This window comes from Recurvomyces mirabilis (genome assembly GCF_035927965.1).
Source record: "Recurvomyces mirabilis strain CCFEE 5264 chromosome Unknown scaffold_5, whole genome shotgun sequence".
NCBI classification, from domain to species: domain Eukaryota; kingdom Fungi; phylum Ascomycota; class Dothideomycetes; order Mycosphaerellales; family Teratosphaeriaceae; genus Recurvomyces; species Recurvomyces mirabilis.
In genome coordinates, this window is record NW_027041939.1 from 643,386 (window position 1) to 667,822 (window position 24,437).

Here is a 24,437-nt window from a genome sequence, read left to right on the forward strand (position 1 = left end):
GACAACCATATCCCTAAGAGCGTTCCAGAGTGTTACGATTGTAGAGCTACAGGAAGATGAACCATGTTGCCGGGGCCTGCGAAGCGGAACATGCAGTTCTTCCCGCATTTTACTAACCGAAAGGGGAAGCCCTTCACTACACACCCCACGGCTGCAGCCTATCACAGTGGCCTCTTCCTAAGCAGTGCCATGGTCGAGGAGGAAATCGAGTTCCCAGCAACGGGCAAATATACAATGACGGCTTTCGTTTTGTCCAACCACAAGGCAGCGGACCTCAATGCTCATTCGGTTCTGCATTTCTTGGCCAAAAGGGTTGAGCTCGAATGATCCATGTGCGCATTGTACATGCTGCATCCCCTCTGCGCCGCACTCGCATCTGTTGCTGTCGAAACACTGCAGTAGCAGCACATCCGCGGTCGTCATCTCACTCCAATACCAGAACTTCTGACCTTCGCCATACCTTAGCGCATACGTTTCGCCGACATAGTCGGGGTATATCTGGGGTACTGCCACCAAGTCCTTCTGCATGATGGAGCGATGATCTGCGAAAACCATTGGATGATCCAGGACAGGCCCTCTGATTGGCTTCCAGACGTTGATGATGCGAAATCGCAGTCGGCCTGCCAAGACCTTCTCTGCTTCTTCTGGTAAGAGGTGGCGACGAGCCCTTCCGAGTGCCCCGGCGATAGACTGGTCGATATGGATCTTATTGACTTGGCGGTTTGCTCTCTTGATTTTCGACGCTTTGCGTACAGTGTAGTCCCAAATCAAAACCTTCACATCGCCAACAACACTTGCCCTGACGAATTCTCCAACCCATGGAAGGTAGATACCGCGGACATCATCATCTTCGTCATAGTCAATATGCACTTGCTGCTTGAATGTGTTGGGGTATGGTGCAAATGAGTTGCTTTCGAGTGTGAATCTCTGCCTGGAGCCGCGAACATCATTGATAGATACCAAGACTTTATGATGACTGTAATTCCTGATCCCGGGGGTTTGGTCGGGCACGACGACATATCTGGGAGACTCGCCGTTCGGTGGGTCATTGTAAAAGCATAGTGCTCGCACCAGAGCCTTGTCTCCACTACAATCACCATTGGCAGTCTCCGAATCTTCTTGGACCGATCGCCCCAGCTCCTTTGAGATTTGATGCATGATTAGCGAAAGCGATCTTACTGATGGATACAATAGGTGTCTGTTTCGTGAAATCAGAACATCGCACGGGGAAAGGCGCGGTCACTTATAGCCTGGGAAAGAGGCTTCATCCTGATCAAAAGCGCCTCGTCAATCTGCATGCCGCGCCGTAGTAGCCTTGCAGCTGTGATGGTTGCAACACATGCATAGTCTTGACGCCCCGCACGAAGGCAACCGATCTGATCGTCTTTTAGCTGCGTCCACCTAAGCCACCCCCAAACATACACAAAAGATGCAGCCTGATTCTCCATAAGACCGCATATCAAATACACTGACAATAACCGGTCAAATCAATGGGGCTGTAGAGGATATCACTCTTGAGCTGATTCCAATCCATGGGGACTTGAGATGGTATATATATCATGCAATATATCGAGCTGGTTTCTCATCATTATGCGTTCTTACCACTCTTAGCGATCTCAACCATCGATAAACGGTCGATAACGAGTTAGGTGCACTACTGGACTCGTCGTCCCGACCGTCAGCTGCGTCGGAAGAGAGTGGAGGCTCGATATCCGCTCCCATGACGCCTTTCAACAGGCCTGGCAGAGCCGAGCCTTCTGCATTGGAAGTATTCTCGACCTTGAAGATGGCAAAACATAGCGTAAACGCTGTGAGCAACACAGATATAAGTGCAAAGGTCCAGAGTCTCCAAATTCCAATACGGTTGTTCTCGACAATGTTCATTCCAAAAACGGTCTGATTCACGAATGGTCAGAAGAGTGTGTAAATACTATCGCTTCATACCATGACTTACCGCTATGAAAGTTGCAGGTAAATATATCATGTTAAGGATAGTCAATCGCCTGATGCTTTCTCCCTGATTGAATGTAAGGATGGCGTCCTTCCGCTGCAAAAGTGTCATTTCCTGAGCCAGCCGTGCTTGTTGTACAGCGCTGAGATTGACGACCTGGAATAAGTCAGTACAGAGTGCTCGTGAAGTGATCACGGAGACTAACAGTATTAAGGATTGCTGTAGTCTGAGTTCTTAGTGCTGCAAGCCTCTGGTCGACCACACGTAGAGCATTGTTTTCTTGTAAGAGATCTTTCCCAAACACAGTCGGGGCAATACAGAGGCCTTCTTGAGCAGGTGCGTTCATAAGGTAGGTGACATAGCGCTGATGATAGAGTAGTTGTCGTTGAAAGTAGTCGAGATTGGAGATGAATTGGCGATGCAGCCACGTGGCCGAGTCCATTAGTTCGTCGTCACTCATGCTCCCATTCTGCAGAAGGTCAGTACCAAATCATTTAACTCTCGAAGGCTCGAACACTGACTAGGTCTTCCAGGAATACCTCCATTTCATTGAGCAACAACTTCCAAGTTGTCTTGATTTCGCGAAGGACTCGAAGTACAAAGCCATACCCATCGTGACTGAGATCGTCCAGCAGTTCGGTTGGTGATGCGGCTTGCAAAAAGTCGGTTATCCAGGTCGTGAAGTGTGGCTGAACGCCTCCGGGGATGTCAGTCACAAGATGTGCGTCGGCCAAATCCGTGTTTGGGTAGCAGAAATATATGAAGGTCCAGAGGCCCTCATCTTTTCGGATATGCCCCGATATTCTTCTGATGACGAAGACTCGCGACGTGGCGACAGGTTGGCCTCCTTTCCTCGAAATCAAGTTCAGAAGCCTGACCAGTCGGACTGTGTGACTAATTCTTCGATTTGATTGGTATTCTGGTGGCGTCTCTGGCGTCGCTCGCTTGAAGTCTACACACGAAAGATTGAAGTGCGAGAAGCGGCGAGCACCTGTGCAAGCAGGTCAGGAAATCTCATGCATTGTTGCTGATTGGGGATGACACTTACCTCGCTCAATGAGTGGGCCAGCAAACCACTCTCTGTCGCTTGATTGAAATTGCGAAGTCCAGAGCTCATAGTCCATCTCGTACTTGCTGCCGAGGAGTCTGATCAAGGGTCCAGACAATTGTGTAACGCTCCTGTCAATGAGCGGCATCGTCAGCCGTTACCCTTGAAGGAAGCGACGCGGAAGGTGGTCGACACTATCGCTACTTACAAAACGCGAATGACTTGGTGAGAAGGCGCCTGTAGAACACTCAGCTATCTCGCACTGCGGACCATAACCTACGCTGAAGATAGACACAAACCTTCCGGCAGAGATACGTCTTGAGGTGTTCGAAGTCAGCATGGCTCTCCTGGACTACCTCGTGTGACTTTCCGCGTTTCCTGAAAACCTCAATAAGCTCTACCGATATTGCATCCGACTTGAAGCTCTCGATATAATCATCGAGCTGCTTGTTGTCTTTCCCATACAACTCCATAGTAAAGGCGGATTCTCGACCACAGCAGCCCAGAAGGCTGAATTAGAGCGATCTGAAGATACAATATTGTCGCGCGGCTGAGAACGCGCAAGGCTTCTTTTTGGAACGGGGGGGGGATGGGAGAGCTCCCGGTCCTTCGGTTGCACCGCCATAGCCATCAGGCTGGAACAAGATACTCACCGGTCTGTGATATGCATGCTCTCTGCGCAACCCAGGCTGGTGGCTGATTGCGGCACGGATCTGCGGTGCGGATCTGCGGAGCCTTAATGTGATCACCTGCACGACTCGCATACGGAATGGCAAAGCAGTGCCGGAGTGTATGGGCAATCGTGGTGTCGCGGCCACTTTGCGGTCGTTGCAGCAGAGTTGGAAGCCTCAGACCTATCTTGCTTCACTCCGGGAAAGGTCGAGTATTTGCTGTACGAACCGCCAAAAGTTGACGCACACCAATGTCCCAGACTCCCAACCTCCAAACGCGCGAGGCTTTCGTGGCGCTGTTGATCAAGCACAATCACAACGTCTGAACGATCAGCGTGGAATAGATGGCGTCGCCCGTCTTCGCTTCCAGCTTCAGCTTCATGCGAGTCGCGGCAGGGCCCCTCCTATGATCGATGTTGATCCTCATCATGTCTACGACGGTCCGCCACGTATCTACCCACAATCTTCACTGGTACAGGCATGTCTGCGTATTGATGCGCTTCGATGTACGCAAAGGCTGCCTTCTTGATGCTCGAGGTGCAGTAGCCGCCAAGGTACCCTGCCCCACATCCGCAAATTCATGGGTCTGTAGTTGCCTCCGTCAACGCCACAATAAGGCAACAAGTGCAAACGCATGCATGATCTCCCCTTTCAGGCCAAACCAACACAAGGCCTTGCTTTTCTTGCCTTGTCTGTGCGAAGGCAGGTATAATAAGGCTGTGAGACTGAGTTAAGACGTGGAGGGATTCTCGGTCCTTTGGCCTCTCTGATTCAACCTCAACCACAACGCGAGTCGGAGCAGCCATCCAAACTCAAAATACATCAGCATGACTTCTCTATCAACCAAGTCTTATTCGACTCGTGGAGAGCAGCATGCACATCCTCTCGCCCGCCGGCTCTTTGACATCGCGGAGGCCAAACAATCTAACCTGGTTTTGTCGGCTGATTTCACGGATTCGAAGAGCCTCTTGCAGGCCGCGGATAGTATGTGACTCCTAAACTCAGCTGCTATGACCACTGACTAATTACTGGAACAGGCCTTGGGCCATACCTAGCCGTCTTCAAAACCCATGTGGATCTCGTGAGCGACTTCGACAGTAGTACTGTCAAGGGTCTCAACGAATTGGCCAAGAAGCACAATTTTCTCATCTTCGAGGACCGCAAGCTTGTCGACATAGGTAGCACTGTGCAAAAGCAATACCATGGAGGTGTACTGCACATTTCCGAGTTTGCTCATCTGGTCAACTTGAGCATTCTTGGTGGAGACGGCATCGTGGACGCCTTGACGCAGACGGTTAATGCGCCGAATTTCCCGTATCCTGGAGAGAGGGCATTCCTTATCCTCGCCGAGATGACGTCCAAGGGAAGCATTGCGGTAGGCTCTTATACTGAAAAGTGCATAGAGCTGGCGAGAAAGAACCCAAAGTCAATGCTAGGCTTTGTTGCCACCAGAGCGCTATCTGACTTGCTTCCAAGCGCCGGCATCGCTGGAGAGGATTTTATTGTTTTTACCACGGGTGTCAACATCGCTAGCAAGGGTGACAACTTGGGTCAACAGTACCAGACGCCCTCGGATGCTGTCGCACGTGGTGCTGATTTCATTATTGCTGGCCGGGGCATCTACGCATCCGAGGATCCGACCAAAACAGCGCAAGAGTACAGGCAGGCAGGTTGGAATGCGTATCTCACCCGTGTTGGTCAATCTACTTGACAGAGTCTGGGTTTGAGAGAACGGTCACGGTTAGTATTCTGGAAGCTTTAGCTGAGTTGAGAGTGAAAGCGACCCGACACAAATGGTCACCCGTCATGGAGAGTTGCTCCGTTCAGTTGACCAGTGTTAGTCTATATTCCATGAGCCTTGCCGTGAACTCGACCCCATTCCAGACTTCCTTGCCACGTCGTATGCTGGTAGTGGGAAGGCCAATTTGTTCTAAAGCGAAACTGGCAGCCACACTCCCATATATTGCCGATTCTTTGAGGTCGTTGGTTCTCCGAAGCGTGATTGCCAAAGCACCGAGAAATGCGTTGCCTGCGCCAGTAGCATCCACAATCTTGACCGATGTAGAATCGTAGAAGGTTGGCAGCCATGTGGGCTCATCCATGTTGGACATGAACAGGCAGCCATGTTCACCGGCGCGTATTACGATTTTGGCGCCGGCTTGACTCTCTTCCAAGCTTGAATCAAGGAAGCATCTTGCATATCTCTCAACTTGCTTGCGATCAAACGGCTGCTCTATATGCTCATGGTCTTCGAAAAGAGAGATAAGTTCGAGATGATTAGGTGAGAAGACATCAACTCGCTTGCACATCTCCAGATGCGCAGTACGAGTACGCGAATTACAGTACGGAGGCGCGGGCTCCCAGACAAGCAGTGGCCGGCCGGTCTTACTTCTCTCTGCTCGCCGACGAAGAAGATTTGCTACTTGTGTTTCTAAGTCTTCGGGTCGTGCGAGAAAATGGAAAGATGCTGAGTAAAGCAGATTTGAGTCCTCGAGGAGCTCAGGAGTCGTATTCAACGGCGGTGTCAGATACCGAAATGTCTTGCCTGCCGATGAGGTACTTTAGTAGACGCTTGAAGGGACCCCACAATGGCGAATGAACTCACGCCCAAAAGCCTTGTCCTTGTACTCAAGTAGCCCTCGTGTTGACTTTGCGCCTGGCACTTTACGAATCAGGAGGTTTAGAGCCCATGACTGAAACTGCTTGAGCACTGCCTCTGGGAAATCATCGCCCATTACGATGATGCAAGCGACTGTTTTCGAGCGAGCTGCTGGAATGGCGATGCGGGCTCCAAACGTGCCTTGCAGCGTGTCAGCATATCGACAGACGTGAGGAGAACTGCATCGGAGAGTGACCAAAGGAGCCTGAGCCTCCAGGCACATCGTATAGATTGCCCTTGTCTGGAAAATGCAATTCGTCCAATACCACAAGGCCAAACGACACGAAGTCCGGGTCTTCGTCTTCGCGATGAGCCGAGAACACTGCACCCATGATTTCCTACAATCGAGACACAAAGCTGTCGCACATGGAAGCGCAGACCTGTTCTGATACCGTACCCAGACTTCTTGGATAATGCGAAGTGTTTGCTTCGCGAATTGGCTCAAACCGGCAACGGAACTGTCCGTTTCCCACAAATCTACGGTTCAAGACCAATCGAACCCCTCCACTTGGGAATGTTGACTGCGTTATTTTATCGCTTTCCGCGGTTCTTTTCGTGCAGTGAAGGTGCCATGTTTGCCCAGTAAACGAAAACCAACTCACGTGTTTGCACGCTCTGTTCATGACAGGCCAATCGTCAAAATAATGGGAAAGCTGGATTGCCCCACCATGCTCTCTTACCTCGAACCTACTCTTCTTTTGCTTCTGGCTATGCGATTGCTAGACACTACTGCTACCGCGCTCTAAAATGGCGCTTGAAGACACTGTTTCGAAGCTGGACATATTGGTCATCGGAATACTCGGTGGACCAGGCTCTGGGAAAGGCACACAATGCGCCCGCCTTGAGCAGAAGTATCTTTTAAAACATATCAGCATTGGTGATGTAATGAGGGCCGAGATGGAGAGGGAGGACAGCCCATACGCCAGCATTATCAAGGACAACATGTTGGCTGGTCGTGTGGGACCCAAAGAACTCACAGTGGGGATAGTCAAGCAACATATTGAGGAAGCGATTCGAAAAGGAGTCTGCACATTTGTTCTCGATGGTAGGTAAGCTGGTCATGGGTCACCTAATCGGACGTACTAACGAACAATGCCAGGCTTTCCTAGGTCTTTAGACCAGTGTGAATATTTCGAGAATCAGATCGCCCCTGTTCGTCAGATCATAGTCCTAGATTGTCCGGAAGAGGTACTTGCACAACGGCTAGGAAGCCGTGGACGTTTCGATGATACCACTGCAGACAATGTTTCCAAACGTATGAAGACGTTTCAAAAGGCGACTGGGAAGGTGGTTGAACTTTTTGCATCCAAGCAGAAGCTCGCAACTATCAATGCCGACCAGGACATGGACGCAGTCAGCGTCCTCCTTGAGGGGACACTTCCAGATTCCCTGAAGGCAAGGGAGCATGTGTAGATAGACGCCTGCATCATAATTACTGGTGGGCCAGGTGGAATGCGAGAGCGTCACTGGAAAGCGGATACCTGCTGCTGTATGTTTTGTTCTTCTTGTGCTCCGGTGTCGCTTTTCCTCCCTGGGCAGACAGCTACTTCTCTGGCTACCTAAGGACATCCTTGGTCTGACCTCACTGTTTGAAAAGCTGATTCATGGGATACTTCGGGGATGATTTAAAGAGGACAGGGATGCTCGAGCTGCTCGGCATCGTGGACATCATCTCTCCATTCTGCTTCTCCGAAGTCTCGTATGGCAGCAGCCTCGTACTGATCAGCAAGCTCGTTTTGACTTGCGGCTCGTAGTATGATGACTGCCCGGGCAAGGTATAGTCTCGGTCTCTCGATCGATATGGAGGAGTCGGCAGCGCTCGTTTCGGCAGTATGCTATGAGCGAACCTTGGTCAGTAATGATAGCTTTTGGATGCCTTAGGTCAGGGAATCCTCAGCTCACTCCATCGACCTGAGCACCAGCCATGGCCTGTATGGAAGCAGCTCGTTGACGTTGCCCATCGGAAGTAAATCTGTTGTAGGACATTTTTGATGTGATCGGGAATCGTGTGGAAGTGAGAGAGATCTTCAGGTAGGGGCAAATTATCGTTCATGTACCCACTGAAACGAAGGTTCCTTCACGAGCATCAACTGGTCGTTTCTCGCACCTTGTTCACCAAAAGTACATCCCTCCTGGATCCGAATCAATCAGTGTTGACTACGGCACACCCTTCCCACTCCTTGTGGCCTTCGCTAATTCACTCTGAGCAGTATTGTCCGCGTAGCGCCGGTAGATCGACAAATACTTCTCGGTCTCGCTGGTGGTGTTCTTGATGCTCGGGCGCTGTTCTAGAGCGTGCTGCCATTTTCGGAATCTCTTCCATATTTCAGCGTCTTCGCCACTTTCTTCGCCAGGAACAGGCAGACCTAAGCCGCCCTTGTAGTAATCAAATACCCACAGGCGCATCCTGATCATAACGAGTTAGTCATGATCGTAGTAAATCACCACTGCGATGGTAACGATCGATACTGACACCCAGGGAGCAACCACGAAATCAATGAGCGATGGCTCGGAGCCTAGGAAAAAAGGTCCTGTTTTGTCCATTTCCTTCGCGAATTCCTTCAGTTTGCTCAGGAATTCCTGTTGAGCTTGCTTGAGACCATCTTTGTCGTCCATAGGCTGGAATTGAAGGAAGCGGTGGAAAGCTGGGATGATGCGGCTGGTGCAGAAGTCCTGCACCGGGACACGTCAGTGCATATTCACACTTCAGACTTCACGATCATATGTCAACCTGAACTCACCGTCCAGATCCTCGTCCTAGCTCTGTCGTACACATCGCCGGGTAGCAGCTTGGGTCCATGGTCCGGATACGCATCCTCGAGAAACTCACAAATCACCGTGCTTTCATACAACGGCTTGTTATTATATTGTAATGTCGGGACGAGACCTCGCGGGTTGAGTTTGAGCAATGACTCCGGCTTGTGATATGGATTCACTTCGATATATTCGTAGGGTATCTTCTTCTCCTCGAGAACAGTCCAGGCACGCTGGACGAAGGGGCAGAACCAGCCTGTCATCTGTGAGTTGGATAAATAATTTGGAGGCGTCGACGGCGCTTGGAATACCTGAGTATAATTTCAGTGGCTGCTCGACCTCGTGTGCCTTGGCTATGTCGTACGCGGGACCAGTGGCGTGCGGAAAGAGATTTGAATCTGGATGGGCTTGTGAAGTCGTCATGTTGTACCTTGATAGCAGTATTGATGGTGAGCCCTTTCTGATGAGTATTCTAGAGCATGCGTTAAGCACGAAAAGATTTCTAAATGTTGATGCCGAGAGAATTAAAATATAATACCTTGAACCCTATGAGAAAGCGTACCTGCCATCCTGACGTGTGCGGGGTATCATGTTGCATCATCGTATTGCGTCAAACCATCCTCATTCATTACTGTGCTGTTGTGTCCTTTGCTCAAGAAATCAGAGTGGAATAACTTGCGAATTACATGATCGAGCACCCAGGCTTGGTGAACTCCTCCCCATAAGTCCTCTCCAGACTGGCCTTCTCATTATCCTTCTGCCGCTTCTTCGTCTCCAAGGGAAAATATTTCTCCAAGAAATCCATTGCCTCGAAATTGATGTTTCGACCATCGGCTTTCATCACTGTCTCTGCATTACATGCGGGACACCTCGTCATGTTCTCGTCCTGCATGTGAATCACGCAGCGGATGCAGAAAAGTGCTTGACAGCAGCCTAGACTCACTGGTCGCCACGCCATCTCAGTGCACACCGGACATGTCCAGTCTTGGATTTGAGGGACAATGGAAAGCACTTTTGTCGATATCTCGGCATGTAGGTCGCGGGCGATGCATTCTGCGAAGCCTCCCGAATGTTTCGCTGCGCCGCCATTGGCAGATGCCGGTGTGAGAGCCGGGTACTTCTCCACGAGCTCCTTTAGAAATGGCTGCGCCTCGAGATGCGTCTGCTTGTCGAACTTCTTCAGAATCTTAGTCATGGCTCTGTTGTTCATCTCCTGAAAACGCATGATGCTGAGGATGTCGACATTGAGCTTCAGGAATTGCTTGGCGGCTTTGCGTGCCTCTGGCGTCTTCATCTTTGCGAGTAATCCAGTGTCTTTCAGCTGCTGTTTGTAGGCCTCGAGCCGGGTCTTGGCCTCTTCGTATGTAACAGCCCCGCGCCTCTGTTCCGTGCTATCGTAGAAGATGGGATTTTCCATGTACATCCGAAACATCTCGCGCCAGAAGTATAGATCGCGGTAGTTGACTTCACGCACAGCTTCATAACCTTCCCGCACGGGCTCCACAACGTCTTCGACCATATCGCCTAGATCCAGTATCTCCATCTCAAGCTTCTCAGTCTCGACAATCCGGAGCTGCTCGAGCTGATCAAGCTTGGGTCCAAGGAGATCGAAGAAGTCCTTTGCAGCAGCTAGGGGTATCTGAACCCACTTGGCGTCGCTTGTGTCTGGTGGTGGAGACACTGTTCGTTCTTGCGTGACAGGACCGCCGTTATGCCCGAGCACAGCATGAGTGGCGTGGGCTGCCAAATGTGGGTTCTGGTGGCCAATTGTTGTCTCGTGCTGCGCCAGTTTCTGCAGGCCAACCTTCGTTTCCTCAGTCAGCGTGGCGTCCAGCGGAGTGCCAGTCTTGCTGTCCACCAGGACTCGAAGCTGTGGGCTGAATTCTTCCGTTATGGAGTTAAGAGGCGATTCATCGGGCGCTTGGGCAGCCTGTAATTGTTGTCGAACAGTACTGAGACGGCGTTCACCAGTGCCATCGGCATCTTTGCTCAGTCGGACTATGGTATCTGGGTCCAGGCCGCACTGATCAAGCTCTCTATGCACCTTCTTGATGCATTTCTTGAGGTATTTGTAGTCGATAGCACTTCCGAGCCACTGTTCTGGGAAGCGTGCTTCTGCCAAGCTTTGCTCGTATTCATGTCCGAATTTCATGTTTGCGGATGCCTGAGAACCATTCGAAGATGATAATTGTTGCAGGCAAAAAGATGATATACTTCGCCGAAGTCTCTTTCTGATGTAGGTGTGAGTAATGTGATGTGCGACTTTCTCAGACAAATGAGTAGCACGTGTCGCATCAAGTGGCAACGAACTATCTTATAGTATTAGAGTTGAGGGTAGAAGAACTCTGTGGTTGGACATCCTAGTCTTTTGATTGGGGAAGTACGTTCACTACTTTGCTGAGGTCTCGCATTTATGCCGGCGGCGCGAGGACGGAGACGGCACACCGTCCTGACTGCTGGACTACGAGAAGGAGTGCAAGAAAGCGCTCGCGTGATTTCTTGCCGCTTCCAGCCGCTCTTTCATGCAGTCTTGGTCAACCAACCAAAGCCCAGCCTCGTGGCGCTTTCTTTGCTGCTTGGTGACTGGTCACAAATTGCATATGGCGAGGAAAATTGTCCAAACGTTGGCCGTCGAGTTATGTAGATTGCATGGAGATGGCCGAGATCGGCTAGCAAGGTTCACCGCTAGTGATGATAATGCGATATCCACATGTTTGGCGAAACTGTACCGGAGCGAACTCCATACTTCGGCAATGAAGCCGACACACCACTCGGCGGAGTCTCTTGGCCGCTGATATTTGAAGAAAGGTGCAGATTGTGCAGCATGGGCGCCGGCCAGAGTTCGGCAACGCAGAGTCCGGAGGAAGTCGGCAAGACCAGCTACTACGAACTGCTGGGCGTGGAGAGGCAAGCCACAGACGAAGAATTGAAGAAAGCATATCGGAAAAAAGCTCTTCAGCTTCACCCGGATCGCAATCATGGGAATGAAGAGCAGGCCACCACGGTCTTCGCTGAGATCCAGGCAGCATATGAGGTGCTGTCTGACCCGCAGGAGCGAGCTTGGTATGACTCTCATGAAAGTGCGATCTTGCGTGGCGACGACGTAGGTGATGATGATGAGGCTGTACCCACATATGAAAACATACGTGCCACATCTGCAGACGATCTGGCTCGTATAGTAGGCAAGTTCAACAAGAATGTAGAGTTCACGAATGCTCCGTCTGGTTTCTTCGGCTTCGTGCGAGAGACATTCGAGCGACTGGCGAAGGAGGAACAGATTGCCAGCGGCCTTGCTGGCACAGTGTTTCCAGAGTATCCAACTTTTGGTCATAAAGATGACACATATGAGGATGTGCCCAAGATTTTCTACAGTGCCTGGACTGGCTTTTCAACAGCAAAGGACTTTTCTTGGAAGGATCGATACCGGCTATCTGAAGCCCCTGACAGATGGTACCGGCGACGTATGGAGCAGGAGAATAAGAGATTTCGTCAGGACGGTATCCGCGAGTTCAATGATGCCGTGAGATCGCTTGTAGCGTTCGTGCGAAAGCGTGATCCTCGTTATGTGCCGTCAACCCAGACTGAGGCTGACCGGCAAAAGGTCTTGCGTGATGCAGCTGCCGCACAAGCAGCACGGGCAAGGGCTGAGAACGAAGCCAAGCTCAATGCTGAAGTCCCAGAGTGGACGCAATCTCGTGAGCCGGATCCGCTGGCCGAGATGGAAGGCACGTTCGACGAGGAGAGCGAAGAGGAGCACGTCTTCGAATGTGTGGCTTGCAACAAGATCTTCAAGAGTGAAAAGCAATGGGAGGCGCACGAGAAGAGCAAAAAGCATCAGAAAGCTGTCTATGCACTCCAGAAGAAGATGCGGAAAGACAATGCCGACCTGGACTTGAGCGCAGCTAGCAGCGGAGTCGTCACGCCTGATTTTGATACGGAGTACGATGATGATGATCCGGTAGACCGTGCTGAGACAGAGGCTGTAGCAGATGAGACTCGAGTCACTGGAGATGATCAACACGAGGCTGCTGATCACAATGACGAAAAGAGCGACAAAGAAGCCGCAGGTGATATTAGCCGCGGTCCAGAAGATCTCTCTGCGGATCAGGGGGATGGTGAACAGAAGAGTGCAGAGGCACATATATCATCCGAGGACTCGGACTCAGCAGACGAAGACTACGCATCTCCCGAGACAATTGCAGCCCGCCTTACATCCTCACATCTAGATAGTGGATTGAGCACGCCAGGTACTACGACAGACGTTGACGAGGGCACTTCGCTAGCGGCGGACGACGCAAGTGAGGCGCCAACAGGCAAGAAGATGGGCGCAGCAGCTAAGAAGCGAGCGAAGAAGGCTGCTGCGGCCGCTACTGACGATAGTGAGACGAGTCAACAATGCGCTGGTTGCGACAAGTCGTACGCCACTAAGACGAGACTATTCCAGCATCTCCAGGATCATCCTGAGCATGCTGCCCCCAAGCCCGCGTCTGGGAAGAAGAAGGGGCGAGGCAAGAAATAAAGCCAGATTACGAGCGCAATGCGGTAACATATGCTGGCTGTAAGCATTCTATGGGAAGAATCACGAACGGCAGACCTCGTTGCTGTTGGGCATGTAACATGGTCCACACAACACTATCACGACTATCTCCTCTGCCATCTGGGTAGAAGGATGCTCGTCGGACGTTCCTTGGCTAATGAAGCCCCAGCGGCTGTCGGACTTTGTATCTCAGCCACCAAGGTACCATTGAGTCCAAAGAAGGCAGCCACTCGGGCGCCGTGCTCAATTGATACGCTCGCTTCTGGGCAGAGCTAGCGGACGTACCCACACCAGCCACATATCAACCACTTCGACCTTGACACCTCATCTTCACGCACCCTCGATCACTCACCGCCCGTGGGCATGTGAAAGAATTGCACCACGCTTATTGGCCTGACTACTAGCTAGGCTAAGGTACACGCTGGCGACCTTCACCTTAGCCACGAGCTGCACCTTCGACCTCCTGCTTGACCTTACCGCAAGAAGCATTTCCTGGCTGCGAGCGCCTCGTTGCACATGTCAACCAGCACTTCACAAACGCACCTGGTGCCGATAAGGGGCACGCTAAGTCCTTGTCGCTCACCAGCCACGAACAGATAGTGCACCTCTTAAGCAGAACTCTGCGCAGGATTGCCCATGAAGGCCTCGACACCGGATCATCAAGTCCGAATTGCCGCACCAAAATACTGCGTTAGGCATGGTCACAGGAGAATCAAGGCAGAATGGGTTTCAAGCATCATAATCGAGTGCATTCTCTGAGGCATAGCTAGGTATGTTTACAATCTTTACCCCTCAATACATGATGTGTGGGCTTCAGTCAGCCCAGAATGCCAAGAACGCCTTGCTAAGGAATTCGAGTCAAGCCACGGTAGAGTTCCTTTTCGCTCCGGCTCTTAAGGCAGATACGTTCCACCAGCCACAACAAGATTCATCTGCGTAAATTTGACCTTGTAGACCGGACTTTTCTTCGTCTTGAAATCGCTGATCATATCAGGTGTGGCTTGCTCCCTGCTCTTCCCCTTCGCCGTCTTGGCAGCAGCCGCCGCCGCAGCGGCCGCGGCACCTGTGCCGTGCACGGTCACGCCATCGACCTTCACGCCTCCCGTTTCGCCGTTGACCTTGTTCTCCTTCGTCTCCTTGTTCGGCTGCACGTCCCACACGCGTACACTGTTGTCTGCGCCGCCTGATACTAAGACCGTAGATTCGACAGACCAGTCGAGAGACCAAACCCCACCTGCGCCATGGCCGCGCATGCGTTTGACGAGGCGACCTGTTCGGATATCCCAGAGGACGATGACACCTTTGTCGTCTGCGCTTGCGATGATATGGCCATCAGGCGCGCAGGCCAAGGCAGTGATGTTGCCGGTATGACCTGTAAAGATGCGGACTTGCCCGCCGCTGGCGACGCTCCACATCCTCACTGTTCTGTCACCCACACCTGCACCGGTGACGACGTACGCACCGTTGGGATGCCACGCAATAGTCTCCACATCTGAATCGTGGCCAACAAGGAGTCGCAGTGGTGCGATTTGTGGCGTACTCCATAATCGGGCTGTGCGATCCGCAGATGCAGAGACGAAGTAATGGCCATGAGGGCAGAAGCGAACGTCCCAGACTGGACTATTGTGTGATCGGTAGACGACGAGGTTCGTCCATGTGTCGAGCGACCAGAGTCGGATTGTGGTGTCCGCGGAGCAGGAAAGCATATAGCGGGGTTGCGATTCGGACGTAGTGGTGCGGTCTGTGTGACCATTTGTGGCTGCTTCCGAGACAGCGGCGGAGGGTGAGAAGGAAAGCGCATAGACTGGCCCAGAGTGACCAATCAGGCGCCGTGAAGAAGATTGTTGAAAGCCCGGTGGATCGTGCGGTGATGTGAGTGCCCGATTGTCGAGTGACCAGACACGTATAAACGACTCAGCTGTGCCGACAGCAGCAAGAGTGTTGTCGTCCGAGAACTCGATGCAGTTGACGCTGTCGAAAGTGTTGTGGAACGTGAACATCGTGACGCTTACGCCAGGCCCGACACCACCAGTCTTGCCTTCGATGCGGAAGCGATCTCGATTTTCCTTCACCTTCTGCACTTCCATCGCCACGTCTCGCGCTGTTGATGGTGGATATGGTATAGCCTCACGCGATGGCGCTGTGTCTTCTACCGGCTCACTCTTGATGCGCTGTTCAAACGTATCTGTCAACGTGCTTCGACCAGGTGGGGGCGGATTTGTGATGTCCTCGTGACCAAGCTCGGCTTTGACGTCTTCCATAAGATCGGCTTCCATCGGCATCGGGCCTAGCGCGAGTCTGTTGAGAGCCCCTGTCGCATCAGCTGAAAGGTTTGCAGATCCAGGATGATGACCTGGTATGCCTTCATCTTCTGCCGGTGCTTGCTCCTCACCGTGCTTCTCCTCCATCAAGCGCTGCAGGCCACGCGCGCCACCAATCGCTGCACGGTCAACCGTGTGGATATCAATGTGGTTGTTGAGGAGATAATTGATGCCCTTGCCACCTTCAGCCTCCTTGACCTCCAGAAATTCGATCAACGTAGCAAAGCCCATTTTGCTAAGTGTCAGGCGGTATTTGTTGGTACGGTAGAGCTGCGCAATGTCGTTCTCCTGAACATGCTCAGGCTCGTTGATAGAGCTCAAAGCGCGCAGATCATCGCTGTGCTCCTCTCCGAATGGTTTTTGGCACTCCTCAAAGAAGCGTTTCGCCTCTATAGTGAAACAGTCCGTCACTGTTTGCAGAAAACATTGCACGAAAAGCGGCCATAACAATCTGCTCAGCTCGGGCTTGTAGATGTCGAGAATGTCGTCGATCCAGCCCTTGACAAGGATATATGATTCGTGCCACTGTCGACCTTTTGTACGGTCGGCAAAGTCGAGTGGCTCTTGATTCGCATCGAATGTGGCGTGGCGACTCTCCTTTCGCAGCATCGCTTCTGTCCGACTGTAACCTTTCTTAGAGAGATACTCCAGCACCTGAGGATTGACATTAGCGATTAGGTGAGCCATGATATGGTCGAATCTGCTGGTGTGGGAGAAGCAAAGAAGTGTGCTTGTTTGAGGATATTGCCGTGAGTCCAGGCAATCTCCTCTCGTGGCTAGAGTTTCGCGATGCACCGGATGATCGATCTACTCCAGTGTCCGATGATAGTGATGGTTGGACATGCAAATTTTCCGTTCTGACTTCTTACGGCTTTGATAAGTGGAGGTCTGTTCGCAGCTGTGGCAGGTGAACGAGTATTTGACCTCGCGCTGTTGCCTGTGCATGTTTTCCTTGAGGACGGTGAATGCTGCGGCGACGTCACGTGCGCCCGCGAAGACATTTCCTGGTCCAGCGCCAGCTTCATATCTTCCCCCTTCACCTTGTCGGAGTGCGGCGAAGTCGCATTTTTAACGGTGGCCTTGGTAGGCGTGGATCCGACCATTGAGCGTGTCACGCGATTTGGTGTTCCAGTTGTAGCCATGATATCTCACACCCCGAACGGAAAGTTGTCGAACAGGCTAAGTATTTATGATACTTCTCACCACTTTGCAGGGAAGAATGATCGCAAAAGTCAAGAATATGTGGGAAACGTAGCTGCTCTAATAGCAAAACGTGGCTTACAATCTGATTGAGGTTCTGCTGTGAGTTGGGGCCCTGTCCACCAGGCGTGCCTGCTGGGGGAGCATTCATGCCGCCGGCGCTGGGAGGACCAACGCTTGCCGTCCGTGAGGGCGGAAGCGGTTGCACGGCCATAGCTGGTTGCAGACGCTTACATGCGGCGACGACAGCGGTATTGACGGCTGTGCGGTGATCGAGATCGCGGCGCGTAGTGGAGGAGTAAAATTGGGGTGAAGATGAAGATGAAGACTGGTCGTCGCATATGAGTGAAGCATGCCTAGTGCGGCTCTGTGGAAGTGGCTTGCGGCTGCAGATGGAAGATCTGGGGCCCGAGACCCACATCAAAAAAACAATTAGCGCCATCACATATAACATGAACACACGCGTACCTTGATCGCGTTACTCTACGAGCTTGCCATTCAACATGGCGTCGAAGCTGCTGACGCCAGCAGATCGCATACGCGAGCTCAACGAGATCAGTGGCGGCATAGCAGAAATGTTGAATCACATGGGTCAAGCTATCAACGCACTCGCGCCGAGCCCACAGAGCGACAACGAGAACATCGAAACGCGTAAGGAGACCTTTGAGCAGGAGTCACGTGCAGCATATGTCGCGATCCAGGCCTTCAATGCTCGCATGAAGCGACAGGCTTATGCGTTGGAGGAGGCCGGCATCATCCTCGCCAAAGCGCCAGTCTTGTCTGCTACCAGCACGCGGGAACAGGAGCAGAGCAGGCCCAACGGTCCACCTGGGAGATCTGGGCAGAGCGGCGTGCCTCCCGCTCCACCTGCAAAAGAAGTCGACAGGATCACTAATGGTGGACTGGGTAATTTAGATGTGGGATGGTTGAACAGTAGAGGTAACAAGGTGGGTGTGGAGAATGAGGCAGAGCTGCTGCAGGAGGCGAAAGCGCTGTTAGAACAAGAACTGGAGAGGAGAAGTGCGACGATGGAGACTGGTTGAAATAATGGCGGCCATGCGTGTTTCCTGAGGTTAGGAGCCATGCAACATTACGCAACACTATCTGTCTACCACAAGGCAGCAGTTGCGTCTCTGTTGAAAAGAGGTCCGATGTTGTGAGGCACCAGGATGACTGGTAGATTTTGCTCAAGCTTCATTGCCAAGACAACCTCGATTGACGAAACTGATCGTAAGACTAAGTGCGAGAGCCATGTCTGCATGCGATACCTGACTCCAGCACCGCACTGCAGGGGAGCGTCCTCTACGAAGGCGAGCAGCAGTCGAGCAGCATATGCTGTGCGAATTGGAGCGGCGTCACAATTTCTTGATAGTAAGCAGTGATGACGGTGAGCAGAAAGCCAAGAAGAAAGACAAATGTGTATTAGAGTGTAAGATACAATCCATCCGTTCTACGTTCAATCCAAGAAAAGATCTCATGCGAGGCATACGAGATCAGTGAAGCCAAAATGTAGTCCAATTGCCTTCGAAGGCAAGGTACCACCATCATCTCATCTCACCCGACCTCAACCTCAAACCTTGACCCTGTGCTTCCACTCCTACTCAAGTCAACTAATTACCACCGTGACGACCATGTCCATACCTTCCAATCCACCCCTCCCACCACGAAGTGCCGTACGATGGCGCAGCGGCAGGACCCTGAGTATAGCTTGGCGGACCATAGCCGTTCGGGAACCTGTGGTTAGTGGTCGGAGCGTAAGGCGTATTGGTTGGCGTAATGATGTCGGTGACTGTGGTGGAAATAGTGACAGTGATCTCTGACGGAGTACTAGAGGTGGTCGATGGAGGTGCTGTGCCAGATGATGTGGTGATGGGTGAGGTTGGCAGAAGGGAAGTGATGTTTGAGGTTGTCTCGGGTGAGATAGGAGAGGTGCCACTGCTTGTTGATGTAAAGCTGTAGGGTGGTGGGAGGGTCGGTGCTGTGGAGGATGAGGAAGTCGCACCGGTGGCTGGGATGGATGAGGTTGAGTTGCTTGTTGTCTCGGGTGAGATCGGCGAGCTGCTGGAGCTGGAGCTGGAGCTTGATAAGGATGTGGTGGCGCCTGTGCTCAATGGTATGGATGGCTTGTACGGTGCGTATGGAGCTGGGCCAGTCCCAGAGGAAGTGGTCGAGAAGGCAGGTGCTGTCCCACTTGACGTACTGACACTGCTGGTGGTAGGCGAGGTCGAAGCGAAATTTGAGTTCGTAGCAGGTCCAACTGGCGAGGTACCAGAGCTGGTAGAGACGCCTGGTGCAGTACCAGTGCTTAATAGTGGCCTAGAGCTACTACCGTACGGTCCGTAAGTTCCATATGGGAATGGAGGTGCGTACGTGGGTGGCAGCGATCCGGTTGTCGAGCTACTCACGCTAGTTCCGGAGGAGGTCGTCGCCATCTTTGAACTTGTTGAGTTCGAGTTGGTGACTGGTCCAATTGGCGATGTACCAGCAGTAGACATTGGTGGCAGCGAGGTACCGTAAGATGAAGGTCCACGAGTAGTTGGAGGGCCGATCGTTCTGGAGAAGGATGTGCTGTTGCTTGTTGTCTCGGGCGAGACAGGCGACGTACCAGTCGACGGCGGAGCGGTATGAGCTGAGCTCGTGACGTTCACGATGCTGGATGGGTGGTAAGGGTACGGGTATGGCACAGGCCCTGTGAGTGACGAGCTCGAGACTCCTGTGGACAGTGGAACGCTTGAGGTCGTATTACCAGGTTGAGCAGGTCCACTGACTGTGCTTGGCGTGGAAGCCGAAGTCGAGATGGGAATGCCTTGGGTCAAATTGAGTGTGGATGTTGATGTCACAGTCGATATAACTGTTGTCAGATTGCTGTTCTCCGTGCAGGTCGTCAGAAGGCTGGAGCTAGCGTTGCTGGCTGTAACAGGCGAGGTCGGGAACGAGCTTGTGAAATTACCAGTAGTCGTGATACTAACGGAGGCCGAGCTCGTAGACAGAGCCGTTGGACCGGAAGATGTGCTGTTGCCTGTGTTGATCGGGATGCCTGTGACAGTGGAACTCGTGCTACTATCGGAGCCTGTTCGCCGCTCGCCAGAGGTCGATGCACTTGTTGAAGTGGTAGTTGTTATCGTGATCAAGCTGGTTGATGTAACAGTGACCGCCGTGACATTCCTCGATGACGAGGCTGTGGCAGGTGAACTTGGGAAGCTGCTTGTTGCGTTGCTTGGTGGGCCATATGGCGCTGGCAGAGAAAAAGTTGAGGAGGCGGTGGACGCGTTGAACTTACCGGCGTCGCTCCAGGTGGACGAGCTCGTTGTCGGCGAAGACACCGTAACGTTTGAAGCCGTCACAGGCGACCCAGATGTTGGGGACACGAAAGAGGTAGTCTCGGGTGCACCAGAAGAGCTCGAGGTCGCTACTGTTGGGAATCTCGGTGGTCCATAGCCAGAAGGCACAAATAGAGGTGGTCCGTAGCCTGATGGTGCGAAAGGCGGCGGGCCATAGCCCAAGGATACAAATGGAGGCGGACCATATCCTCCGGGGAAAGTTGGGATTGCACTCGTGGTTGTGGCTGTTTCTGGACCAACCGGAGAAGAGCTGACCTCTGTACAATTGTCTTGTCTCCTCGCCAAGAGCTTCTCGGTTGCTGTGCGCTGTCAGAGCCGAGTTAGAACGATCATGCCATGTTTGCCTTACGTTGAGCTGGAAATGCAAGAGCAACAGCCAGCAGCCCAGAAGCCGGCAGGAAGAATGATGCTCTCATCTTGACAGTTCCTAAATCTAGTCAACGACAACAAAAGAAGGCGAAGCGAGTGTACTCAACGAATGGGAGCGTGAAACTTTCCAAGGTGAGCCAAGGCAACAGAAACATCTTATACTTCGTTTACATGTCTCCCAAGTGAGACCAACCTTGCGGCAACCCACTTCCTATCTTGTCTCCACCTTTGCAGTCACATATGCATGGTACCTGACAGGAAGTGGAGTCGTGCAGCCCCAGTGCCGTGCGAGGTTCAGTGCTATGGACGTTCTGCTCGCCCCACAAGGGGCATGACTTGATAAAGCTTCAAAGCTTTTGGAAGGCATGCATCTTGACATTAGCTTCTCGAGTATCAAGAGCGCTCTCTTTGTTCTCGCGTACATGCATTATGTGGTTGAGTTGGACACTGATAGCTCATCGGGTAAGCTCTCCATCTACCATGGTATTCTGATGTTCTGATGCTGCCGATGGTGACCTGGTTGAGTCACTCTAGCTGCGATTGTACCCAGCTCCGCAAGGCAGGTACCCGCTTGTGCGATGCGACAGCTGCTTGCTTATTTCCAATGAGAGCTCCAAAGTCGCTGATTTGCTTGCTCTTGTGCACAAGATAGATTGTCCCAAGATAGATGCACAACGGCACATGCGAACAAGGGTGTGATGGTCGTCAACCTCACCCTTCGAGTACTTGTGATGAAGCGCGGCTGTTCGAGGCCTTTTCGTGGAACCAGAGAACGACCCCTGACCATGCAGCGGATGCTGTGCAACCAGTACCTGCAGCCTGCGGCTCAACCATATCTTGCATATCGGACACTCACAAAGAACAATTCTTGTGTATGTTGCAACAGGTACATGTCCAACGTGCACTTGCGATACCCAAGCGACATCACACTCATACACCGTAAGACTTTACCTCAAAAGAGAAGAAGTCCAGGCCAATTTAACGCTCGCTGTGGCTGAGACCGCCACGGCGCTGTGATGGCAAGCCATCGCATGGATATTGTTTACATGGCTGCCACACTCTCGTGTTCGCCGCCATAATACAAACACTTCACCCTCACGGCTCATGCAAGGCAAGATGGTTGCTAAACGATGCACGTCGCTTGATGCAGGTACAGCTCCACATCATGTGTCACCACTTGTGCCTCTGCAGACCCGTGCAGCAGATCTGCTTTAGCTCTGGGGATCGTACGTCCTGGCTCAAAGGCCTGCATAGACCAGATCTTAGTCTGCGACTGCCGCGGGTGGGTACAGGTGTAAACAACGGCACCGCATATTGCTTGTGTCAACCACGTTCCACCTCAACATATCGTTTTGGTTGGCATCTGTCCAGAGTGTCCAGCCTTGTCACTAAAAGCAACAAGATGGTGCCTCGCACCAAGTACTGTGTATTGCCCAAAGCTCCGAGTTCTTGGGCAAGGGCGGCATATTGAGAGACTTGTGGCGCACCCCTGGCGATATAACGACAGTTCGAGTTCACACCTCATCTGCGTCGTCCGCGAATGGACTCTTGCCGCCCTCGCGAGCATCTTCTAAGCTTGAGATAGATGCAGACAGATCTCTTGGTGGTACTTTGAGCTCAGCACCGTGTGTGCCGTTCGGGACAACACCATTGGTCTTCTTCCGACGTCTGCGAGGAGCGGGCACAGTCGGCTTCTCTTTGGTGACTTTCGCCGAAACCTCGACCACACTGAGACTACTAACACCCGCATCATCTAGAGACATGCCTAGCAACTTCTTTGCCACGTCGGACTCTTTGGGCGCCACCTCGGCAAGCTTGCGTTCAATCTCTTGATCTTGCTCATCACCATCTTCTTTCAACCACTCAATCTGCTTGCAACGTATCACTAGACGAATCACAGTCTCATCCACTGGTGCAAAGTGGGCTGTTGACCGGTTGACAAGCAGATATAAAAGTTTGCGTACTTCTTCTCGCTTGTAGTTGTTACCCTCGCGTGCCAGCTGGGTGTTCCGGAGCAGGGGACAAAGAACTCGGAGATAAGTGTGTCGTAGTGCTTTCTGGCCATCCCTTTCTTCGTCCAGCTTTCCAATGCTCGGGTCCAGATCCAGAAGATTACGTATGATCACGTCGACCAGAACGTGAAGGTCATTGGTATAGAAGTACTCGTAAGTCGATTGGGTCGTGAAAAGCAAGTATAGCAGTTTCAGTATTAGCAGCTGCGGTGCCAGTGCAGACTCGCGATTGAGCAGAAGAATCAGGTTCTCCCCAAAAGTACGGTACAAAGGCCCGTGTGCTGACAACAACTTCATGACTCGATTGGTGACTCCACCAGTGCTGCCTGGCGAGGCGGGCTCGTTGGCAAGACACATATACTGCTCGTTAAGAATCAACAACACCCGAATGAGCGGATAGTGATATGGATCCTCTGCATCGTCGGATAGCTCTTCAATCCGCTGGAACAAGAACAGCACAAAAGGATCATCCACGGTCGTTAGGTCTTCTCGCCTTAACTTCTGAATCCGCGCCATTTCGTAGGTCAGCTCGAGTAAAAGTCGATGCAGGCCAATGCTGTCGTCTCGTCTTGCACGTATAAGCTCGATCAAACGTGGAAATGCGCCTTCTATTTGCATCAGCTCGAATGCGGGCTCATTAGCTCTTCCATCGAAGAGCAAGGTCGCAGCTGCAAGATGCAAAGTATCGACATCGTCGTCCTGAACAGACGTCAGCATCGTGCTGGCGCTCAATACAACGAAGTAATGCCTACCTGGAGCAAGCAGTACAAGAACTGTCGTCTGATATAATCCTGGTTACCTTGGAACAACGGCGCATCAAGCAGCCTGTAGCAATACTTCGCAACATCGTATTCCGAGCTCAAGTATTCCTCTTTCACTGGTCAGCTTTCGCTACCAGTATCTAGGCCACGCGGCTTACGCTTCCACTCTGCCGCAAATGCTAGATATGATCGTAGGACATCGTCGATTCCTTCGTGAGTCGCGTGTGGTGCAGCAAGGATGCCATCCAGCTCTGGGCACATGTCAGTCCAGACCACTATGTATCAATGGTACTTTGTGTAAAGGATTACCTTCCCAGAAGTGCTGCTCACTATCCAGGCGCTGGCCGACGTCCTCTTGCATCCTTCACACAGCTGGCGATGCGCCAGCGTACGCCTTCAGCTAACGTATGGAATGCATGCTGAGCATGGCATTACATGTGGACTGCTGAACATTGAATGTCGAACGTGTAAGTGGGATGGTCACGTGGTGGGCCGAGGCGTTCGGATAGATATGATATCGTTACCAAAAGCATATGTTTGATATAGAACAGGTCTATATTGTTACTTCAGAGGTGAGCGAGGTCTCTAAATAGGCTAATGCTATCCATTACTAAAGCTAGCTTCCGACCATCCCACGGAGCATGGCCGCGCATCCGCGTGCACAAAAAAAGCCCGAAACCGACATGGATGTTTGCATGACGGCACAGATTGCAAACTCGACAGTCGGGTTCGAGTACATGACGCGCCACAGAGCAGCCGATCGCCTCATTGACAGAGATATCGCCTCCACTAATGCCGAAGTCGCGGCGATGC

At 52.1% G+C, this 24,437-nt stretch overlaps 12 protein-coding genes across 12 annotated transcripts; 4 read left to right on the forward strand and 8 right to left on the reverse strand.

Annotated features, from left to right (window-relative positions):
- Positions 1 to 281: 281 nt before the first annotated feature.
- On the reverse strand, positions 282 to 3,472 carry LTS14_002578 (uncharacterized protein; the record flags this gene model as incomplete). Its single annotated transcript, XM_064835284.1, has 9 exons — positions 282 to 393; positions 461 to 1,140; positions 1,603 to 1,896; positions 1,955 to 2,107; positions 2,157 to 2,420; positions 2,473 to 2,942; positions 3,000 to 3,130; positions 3,208 to 3,236; positions 3,299 to 3,472. The coding sequence occupies 9 exons, from the start codon at positions 3,470 to 3,472 to the stop codon at positions 282 to 284; spliced, it is 2,307 nt and encodes a 768-aa protein (XP_064697219.1).
- Positions 3,473 to 4,497: 1,025 nt separating this feature from the next.
- URA3_2 (orotidine 5'-phosphate decarboxylase) lies at positions 4,498 to 5,381 on the forward strand (the record flags this gene model as incomplete). Its single annotated transcript, XM_064835285.1, has 2 exons — positions 4,498 to 4,654; positions 4,708 to 5,381. 2 exons carry the CDS (start codon positions 4,498 to 4,500, stop codon positions 5,379 to 5,381), a joined length of 831 nt encoding a protein of 276 aa, XP_064697220.1.
- Positions 5,382 to 5,493: 112 nt separating this feature from the next.
- On the reverse strand, positions 5,494 to 6,661 carry LTS14_002580 (uncharacterized protein; the record flags this gene model as incomplete). Its single annotated transcript, XM_064835286.1, has 3 exons — positions 5,494 to 6,215; positions 6,276 to 6,470; positions 6,526 to 6,661. The coding sequence occupies 3 exons, from the start codon at positions 6,659 to 6,661 to the stop codon at positions 5,494 to 5,496; spliced, it is 1,053 nt and encodes a 350-aa protein (XP_064697221.1).
- A 415-nt stretch (positions 6,662 to 7,076) lies between these two features.
- LTS14_002581 (uncharacterized protein) lies at positions 7,077 to 7,742 on the forward strand (the record flags this gene model as incomplete). Its single annotated transcript, XM_064835287.1, has 2 exons — positions 7,077 to 7,374; positions 7,429 to 7,742. 2 exons carry the CDS (start codon positions 7,077 to 7,079, stop codon positions 7,740 to 7,742), a joined length of 612 nt encoding a protein of 203 aa, XP_064697222.1.
- Positions 7,743 to 7,954: 212 nt separating this feature from the next.
- LTS14_002582 (uncharacterized protein) lies at positions 7,955 to 8,315 on the reverse strand (the record flags this gene model as incomplete). Its single annotated transcript, XM_064835288.1, has 2 exons — positions 7,955 to 8,164; positions 8,232 to 8,315. 2 exons carry the CDS (start codon positions 8,313 to 8,315, stop codon positions 7,955 to 7,957), a joined length of 294 nt encoding a protein of 97 aa, XP_064697223.1.
- Positions 8,316 to 8,486: 171 nt separating this feature from the next.
- Positions 8,487 to 9,346, reverse strand: LTS14_002583 (uncharacterized protein; the record flags this gene model as incomplete). The annotated part of the gene is made up of 3 exons (XM_064835289.1): positions 8,487 to 8,736; positions 8,803 to 9,002; positions 9,071 to 9,346. 3 exons carry the CDS (start codon positions 9,344 to 9,346, stop codon positions 8,487 to 8,489), a joined length of 726 nt encoding a protein of 241 aa, XP_064697224.1.
- Positions 9,347 to 9,765: 419 nt separating this feature from the next.
- Positions 9,766 to 11,235, reverse strand: LTS14_002584 (uncharacterized protein; the record flags this gene model as incomplete). The annotated part of the gene is made up of 2 exons (XM_064835290.1): positions 9,766 to 9,969; positions 10,027 to 11,235. 2 exons carry the CDS (start codon positions 11,233 to 11,235, stop codon positions 9,766 to 9,768), a joined length of 1,413 nt encoding a protein of 470 aa, XP_064697225.1.
- A 672-nt stretch (positions 11,236 to 11,907) lies between these two features.
- On the forward strand, positions 11,908 to 13,602 carry LTS14_002585 (uncharacterized protein; the record flags this gene model as incomplete). The annotated part of the gene is made up of 1 exon (XM_064835291.1): positions 11,908 to 13,602. One exon carries the CDS (start codon positions 11,908 to 11,910, stop codon positions 13,600 to 13,602), a length of 1,695 nt encoding a protein of 564 aa, XP_064697226.1.
- A 911-nt stretch (positions 13,603 to 14,513) lies between these two features.
- Positions 14,514 to 17,083, reverse strand: TAF5 (Transcription initiation factor TFIID subunit 5; the record flags this gene model as incomplete). The annotated part of the gene is made up of 2 exons (XM_064835292.1): positions 14,514 to 16,748; positions 16,811 to 17,083. 2 exons carry the CDS (start codon positions 17,081 to 17,083, stop codon positions 14,514 to 14,516), a joined length of 2,508 nt encoding a protein of 835 aa, XP_064697227.1.
- Positions 17,084 to 17,644: 561 nt separating this feature from the next.
- On the forward strand, positions 17,645 to 18,184 carry LTS14_002587 (uncharacterized protein; the record flags this gene model as incomplete). Its single annotated transcript, XM_064835293.1, has 1 exon — positions 17,645 to 18,184. The coding sequence occupies one exon, from the start codon at positions 17,645 to 17,647 to the stop codon at positions 18,182 to 18,184; it is 540 nt and encodes a 179-aa protein (XP_064697228.1).
- Positions 18,185 to 18,751: 567 nt separating this feature from the next.
- On the reverse strand, positions 18,752 to 20,898 carry LTS14_002588 (uncharacterized protein; the record flags this gene model as incomplete). The annotated part of the gene is made up of 2 exons (XM_064835294.1): positions 18,752 to 20,781; positions 20,832 to 20,898. The coding sequence occupies 2 exons, from the start codon at positions 20,896 to 20,898 to the stop codon at positions 18,752 to 18,754; spliced, it is 2,097 nt and encodes a 698-aa protein (XP_064697229.1).
- A 1,467-nt stretch (positions 20,899 to 22,365) lies between these two features.
- Positions 22,366 to 23,985, reverse strand: LDB17 (pre-rRNA processing; the record flags this gene model as incomplete). The annotated part of the gene is made up of 4 exons (XM_064835295.1): positions 22,366 to 23,562; positions 23,616 to 23,740; positions 23,783 to 23,875; positions 23,934 to 23,985. 4 exons carry the CDS (start codon positions 23,983 to 23,985, stop codon positions 22,366 to 22,368), a joined length of 1,467 nt encoding a protein of 488 aa, XP_064697230.1.
- Positions 23,986 to 24,437: the final 452 nt, after the last annotated feature.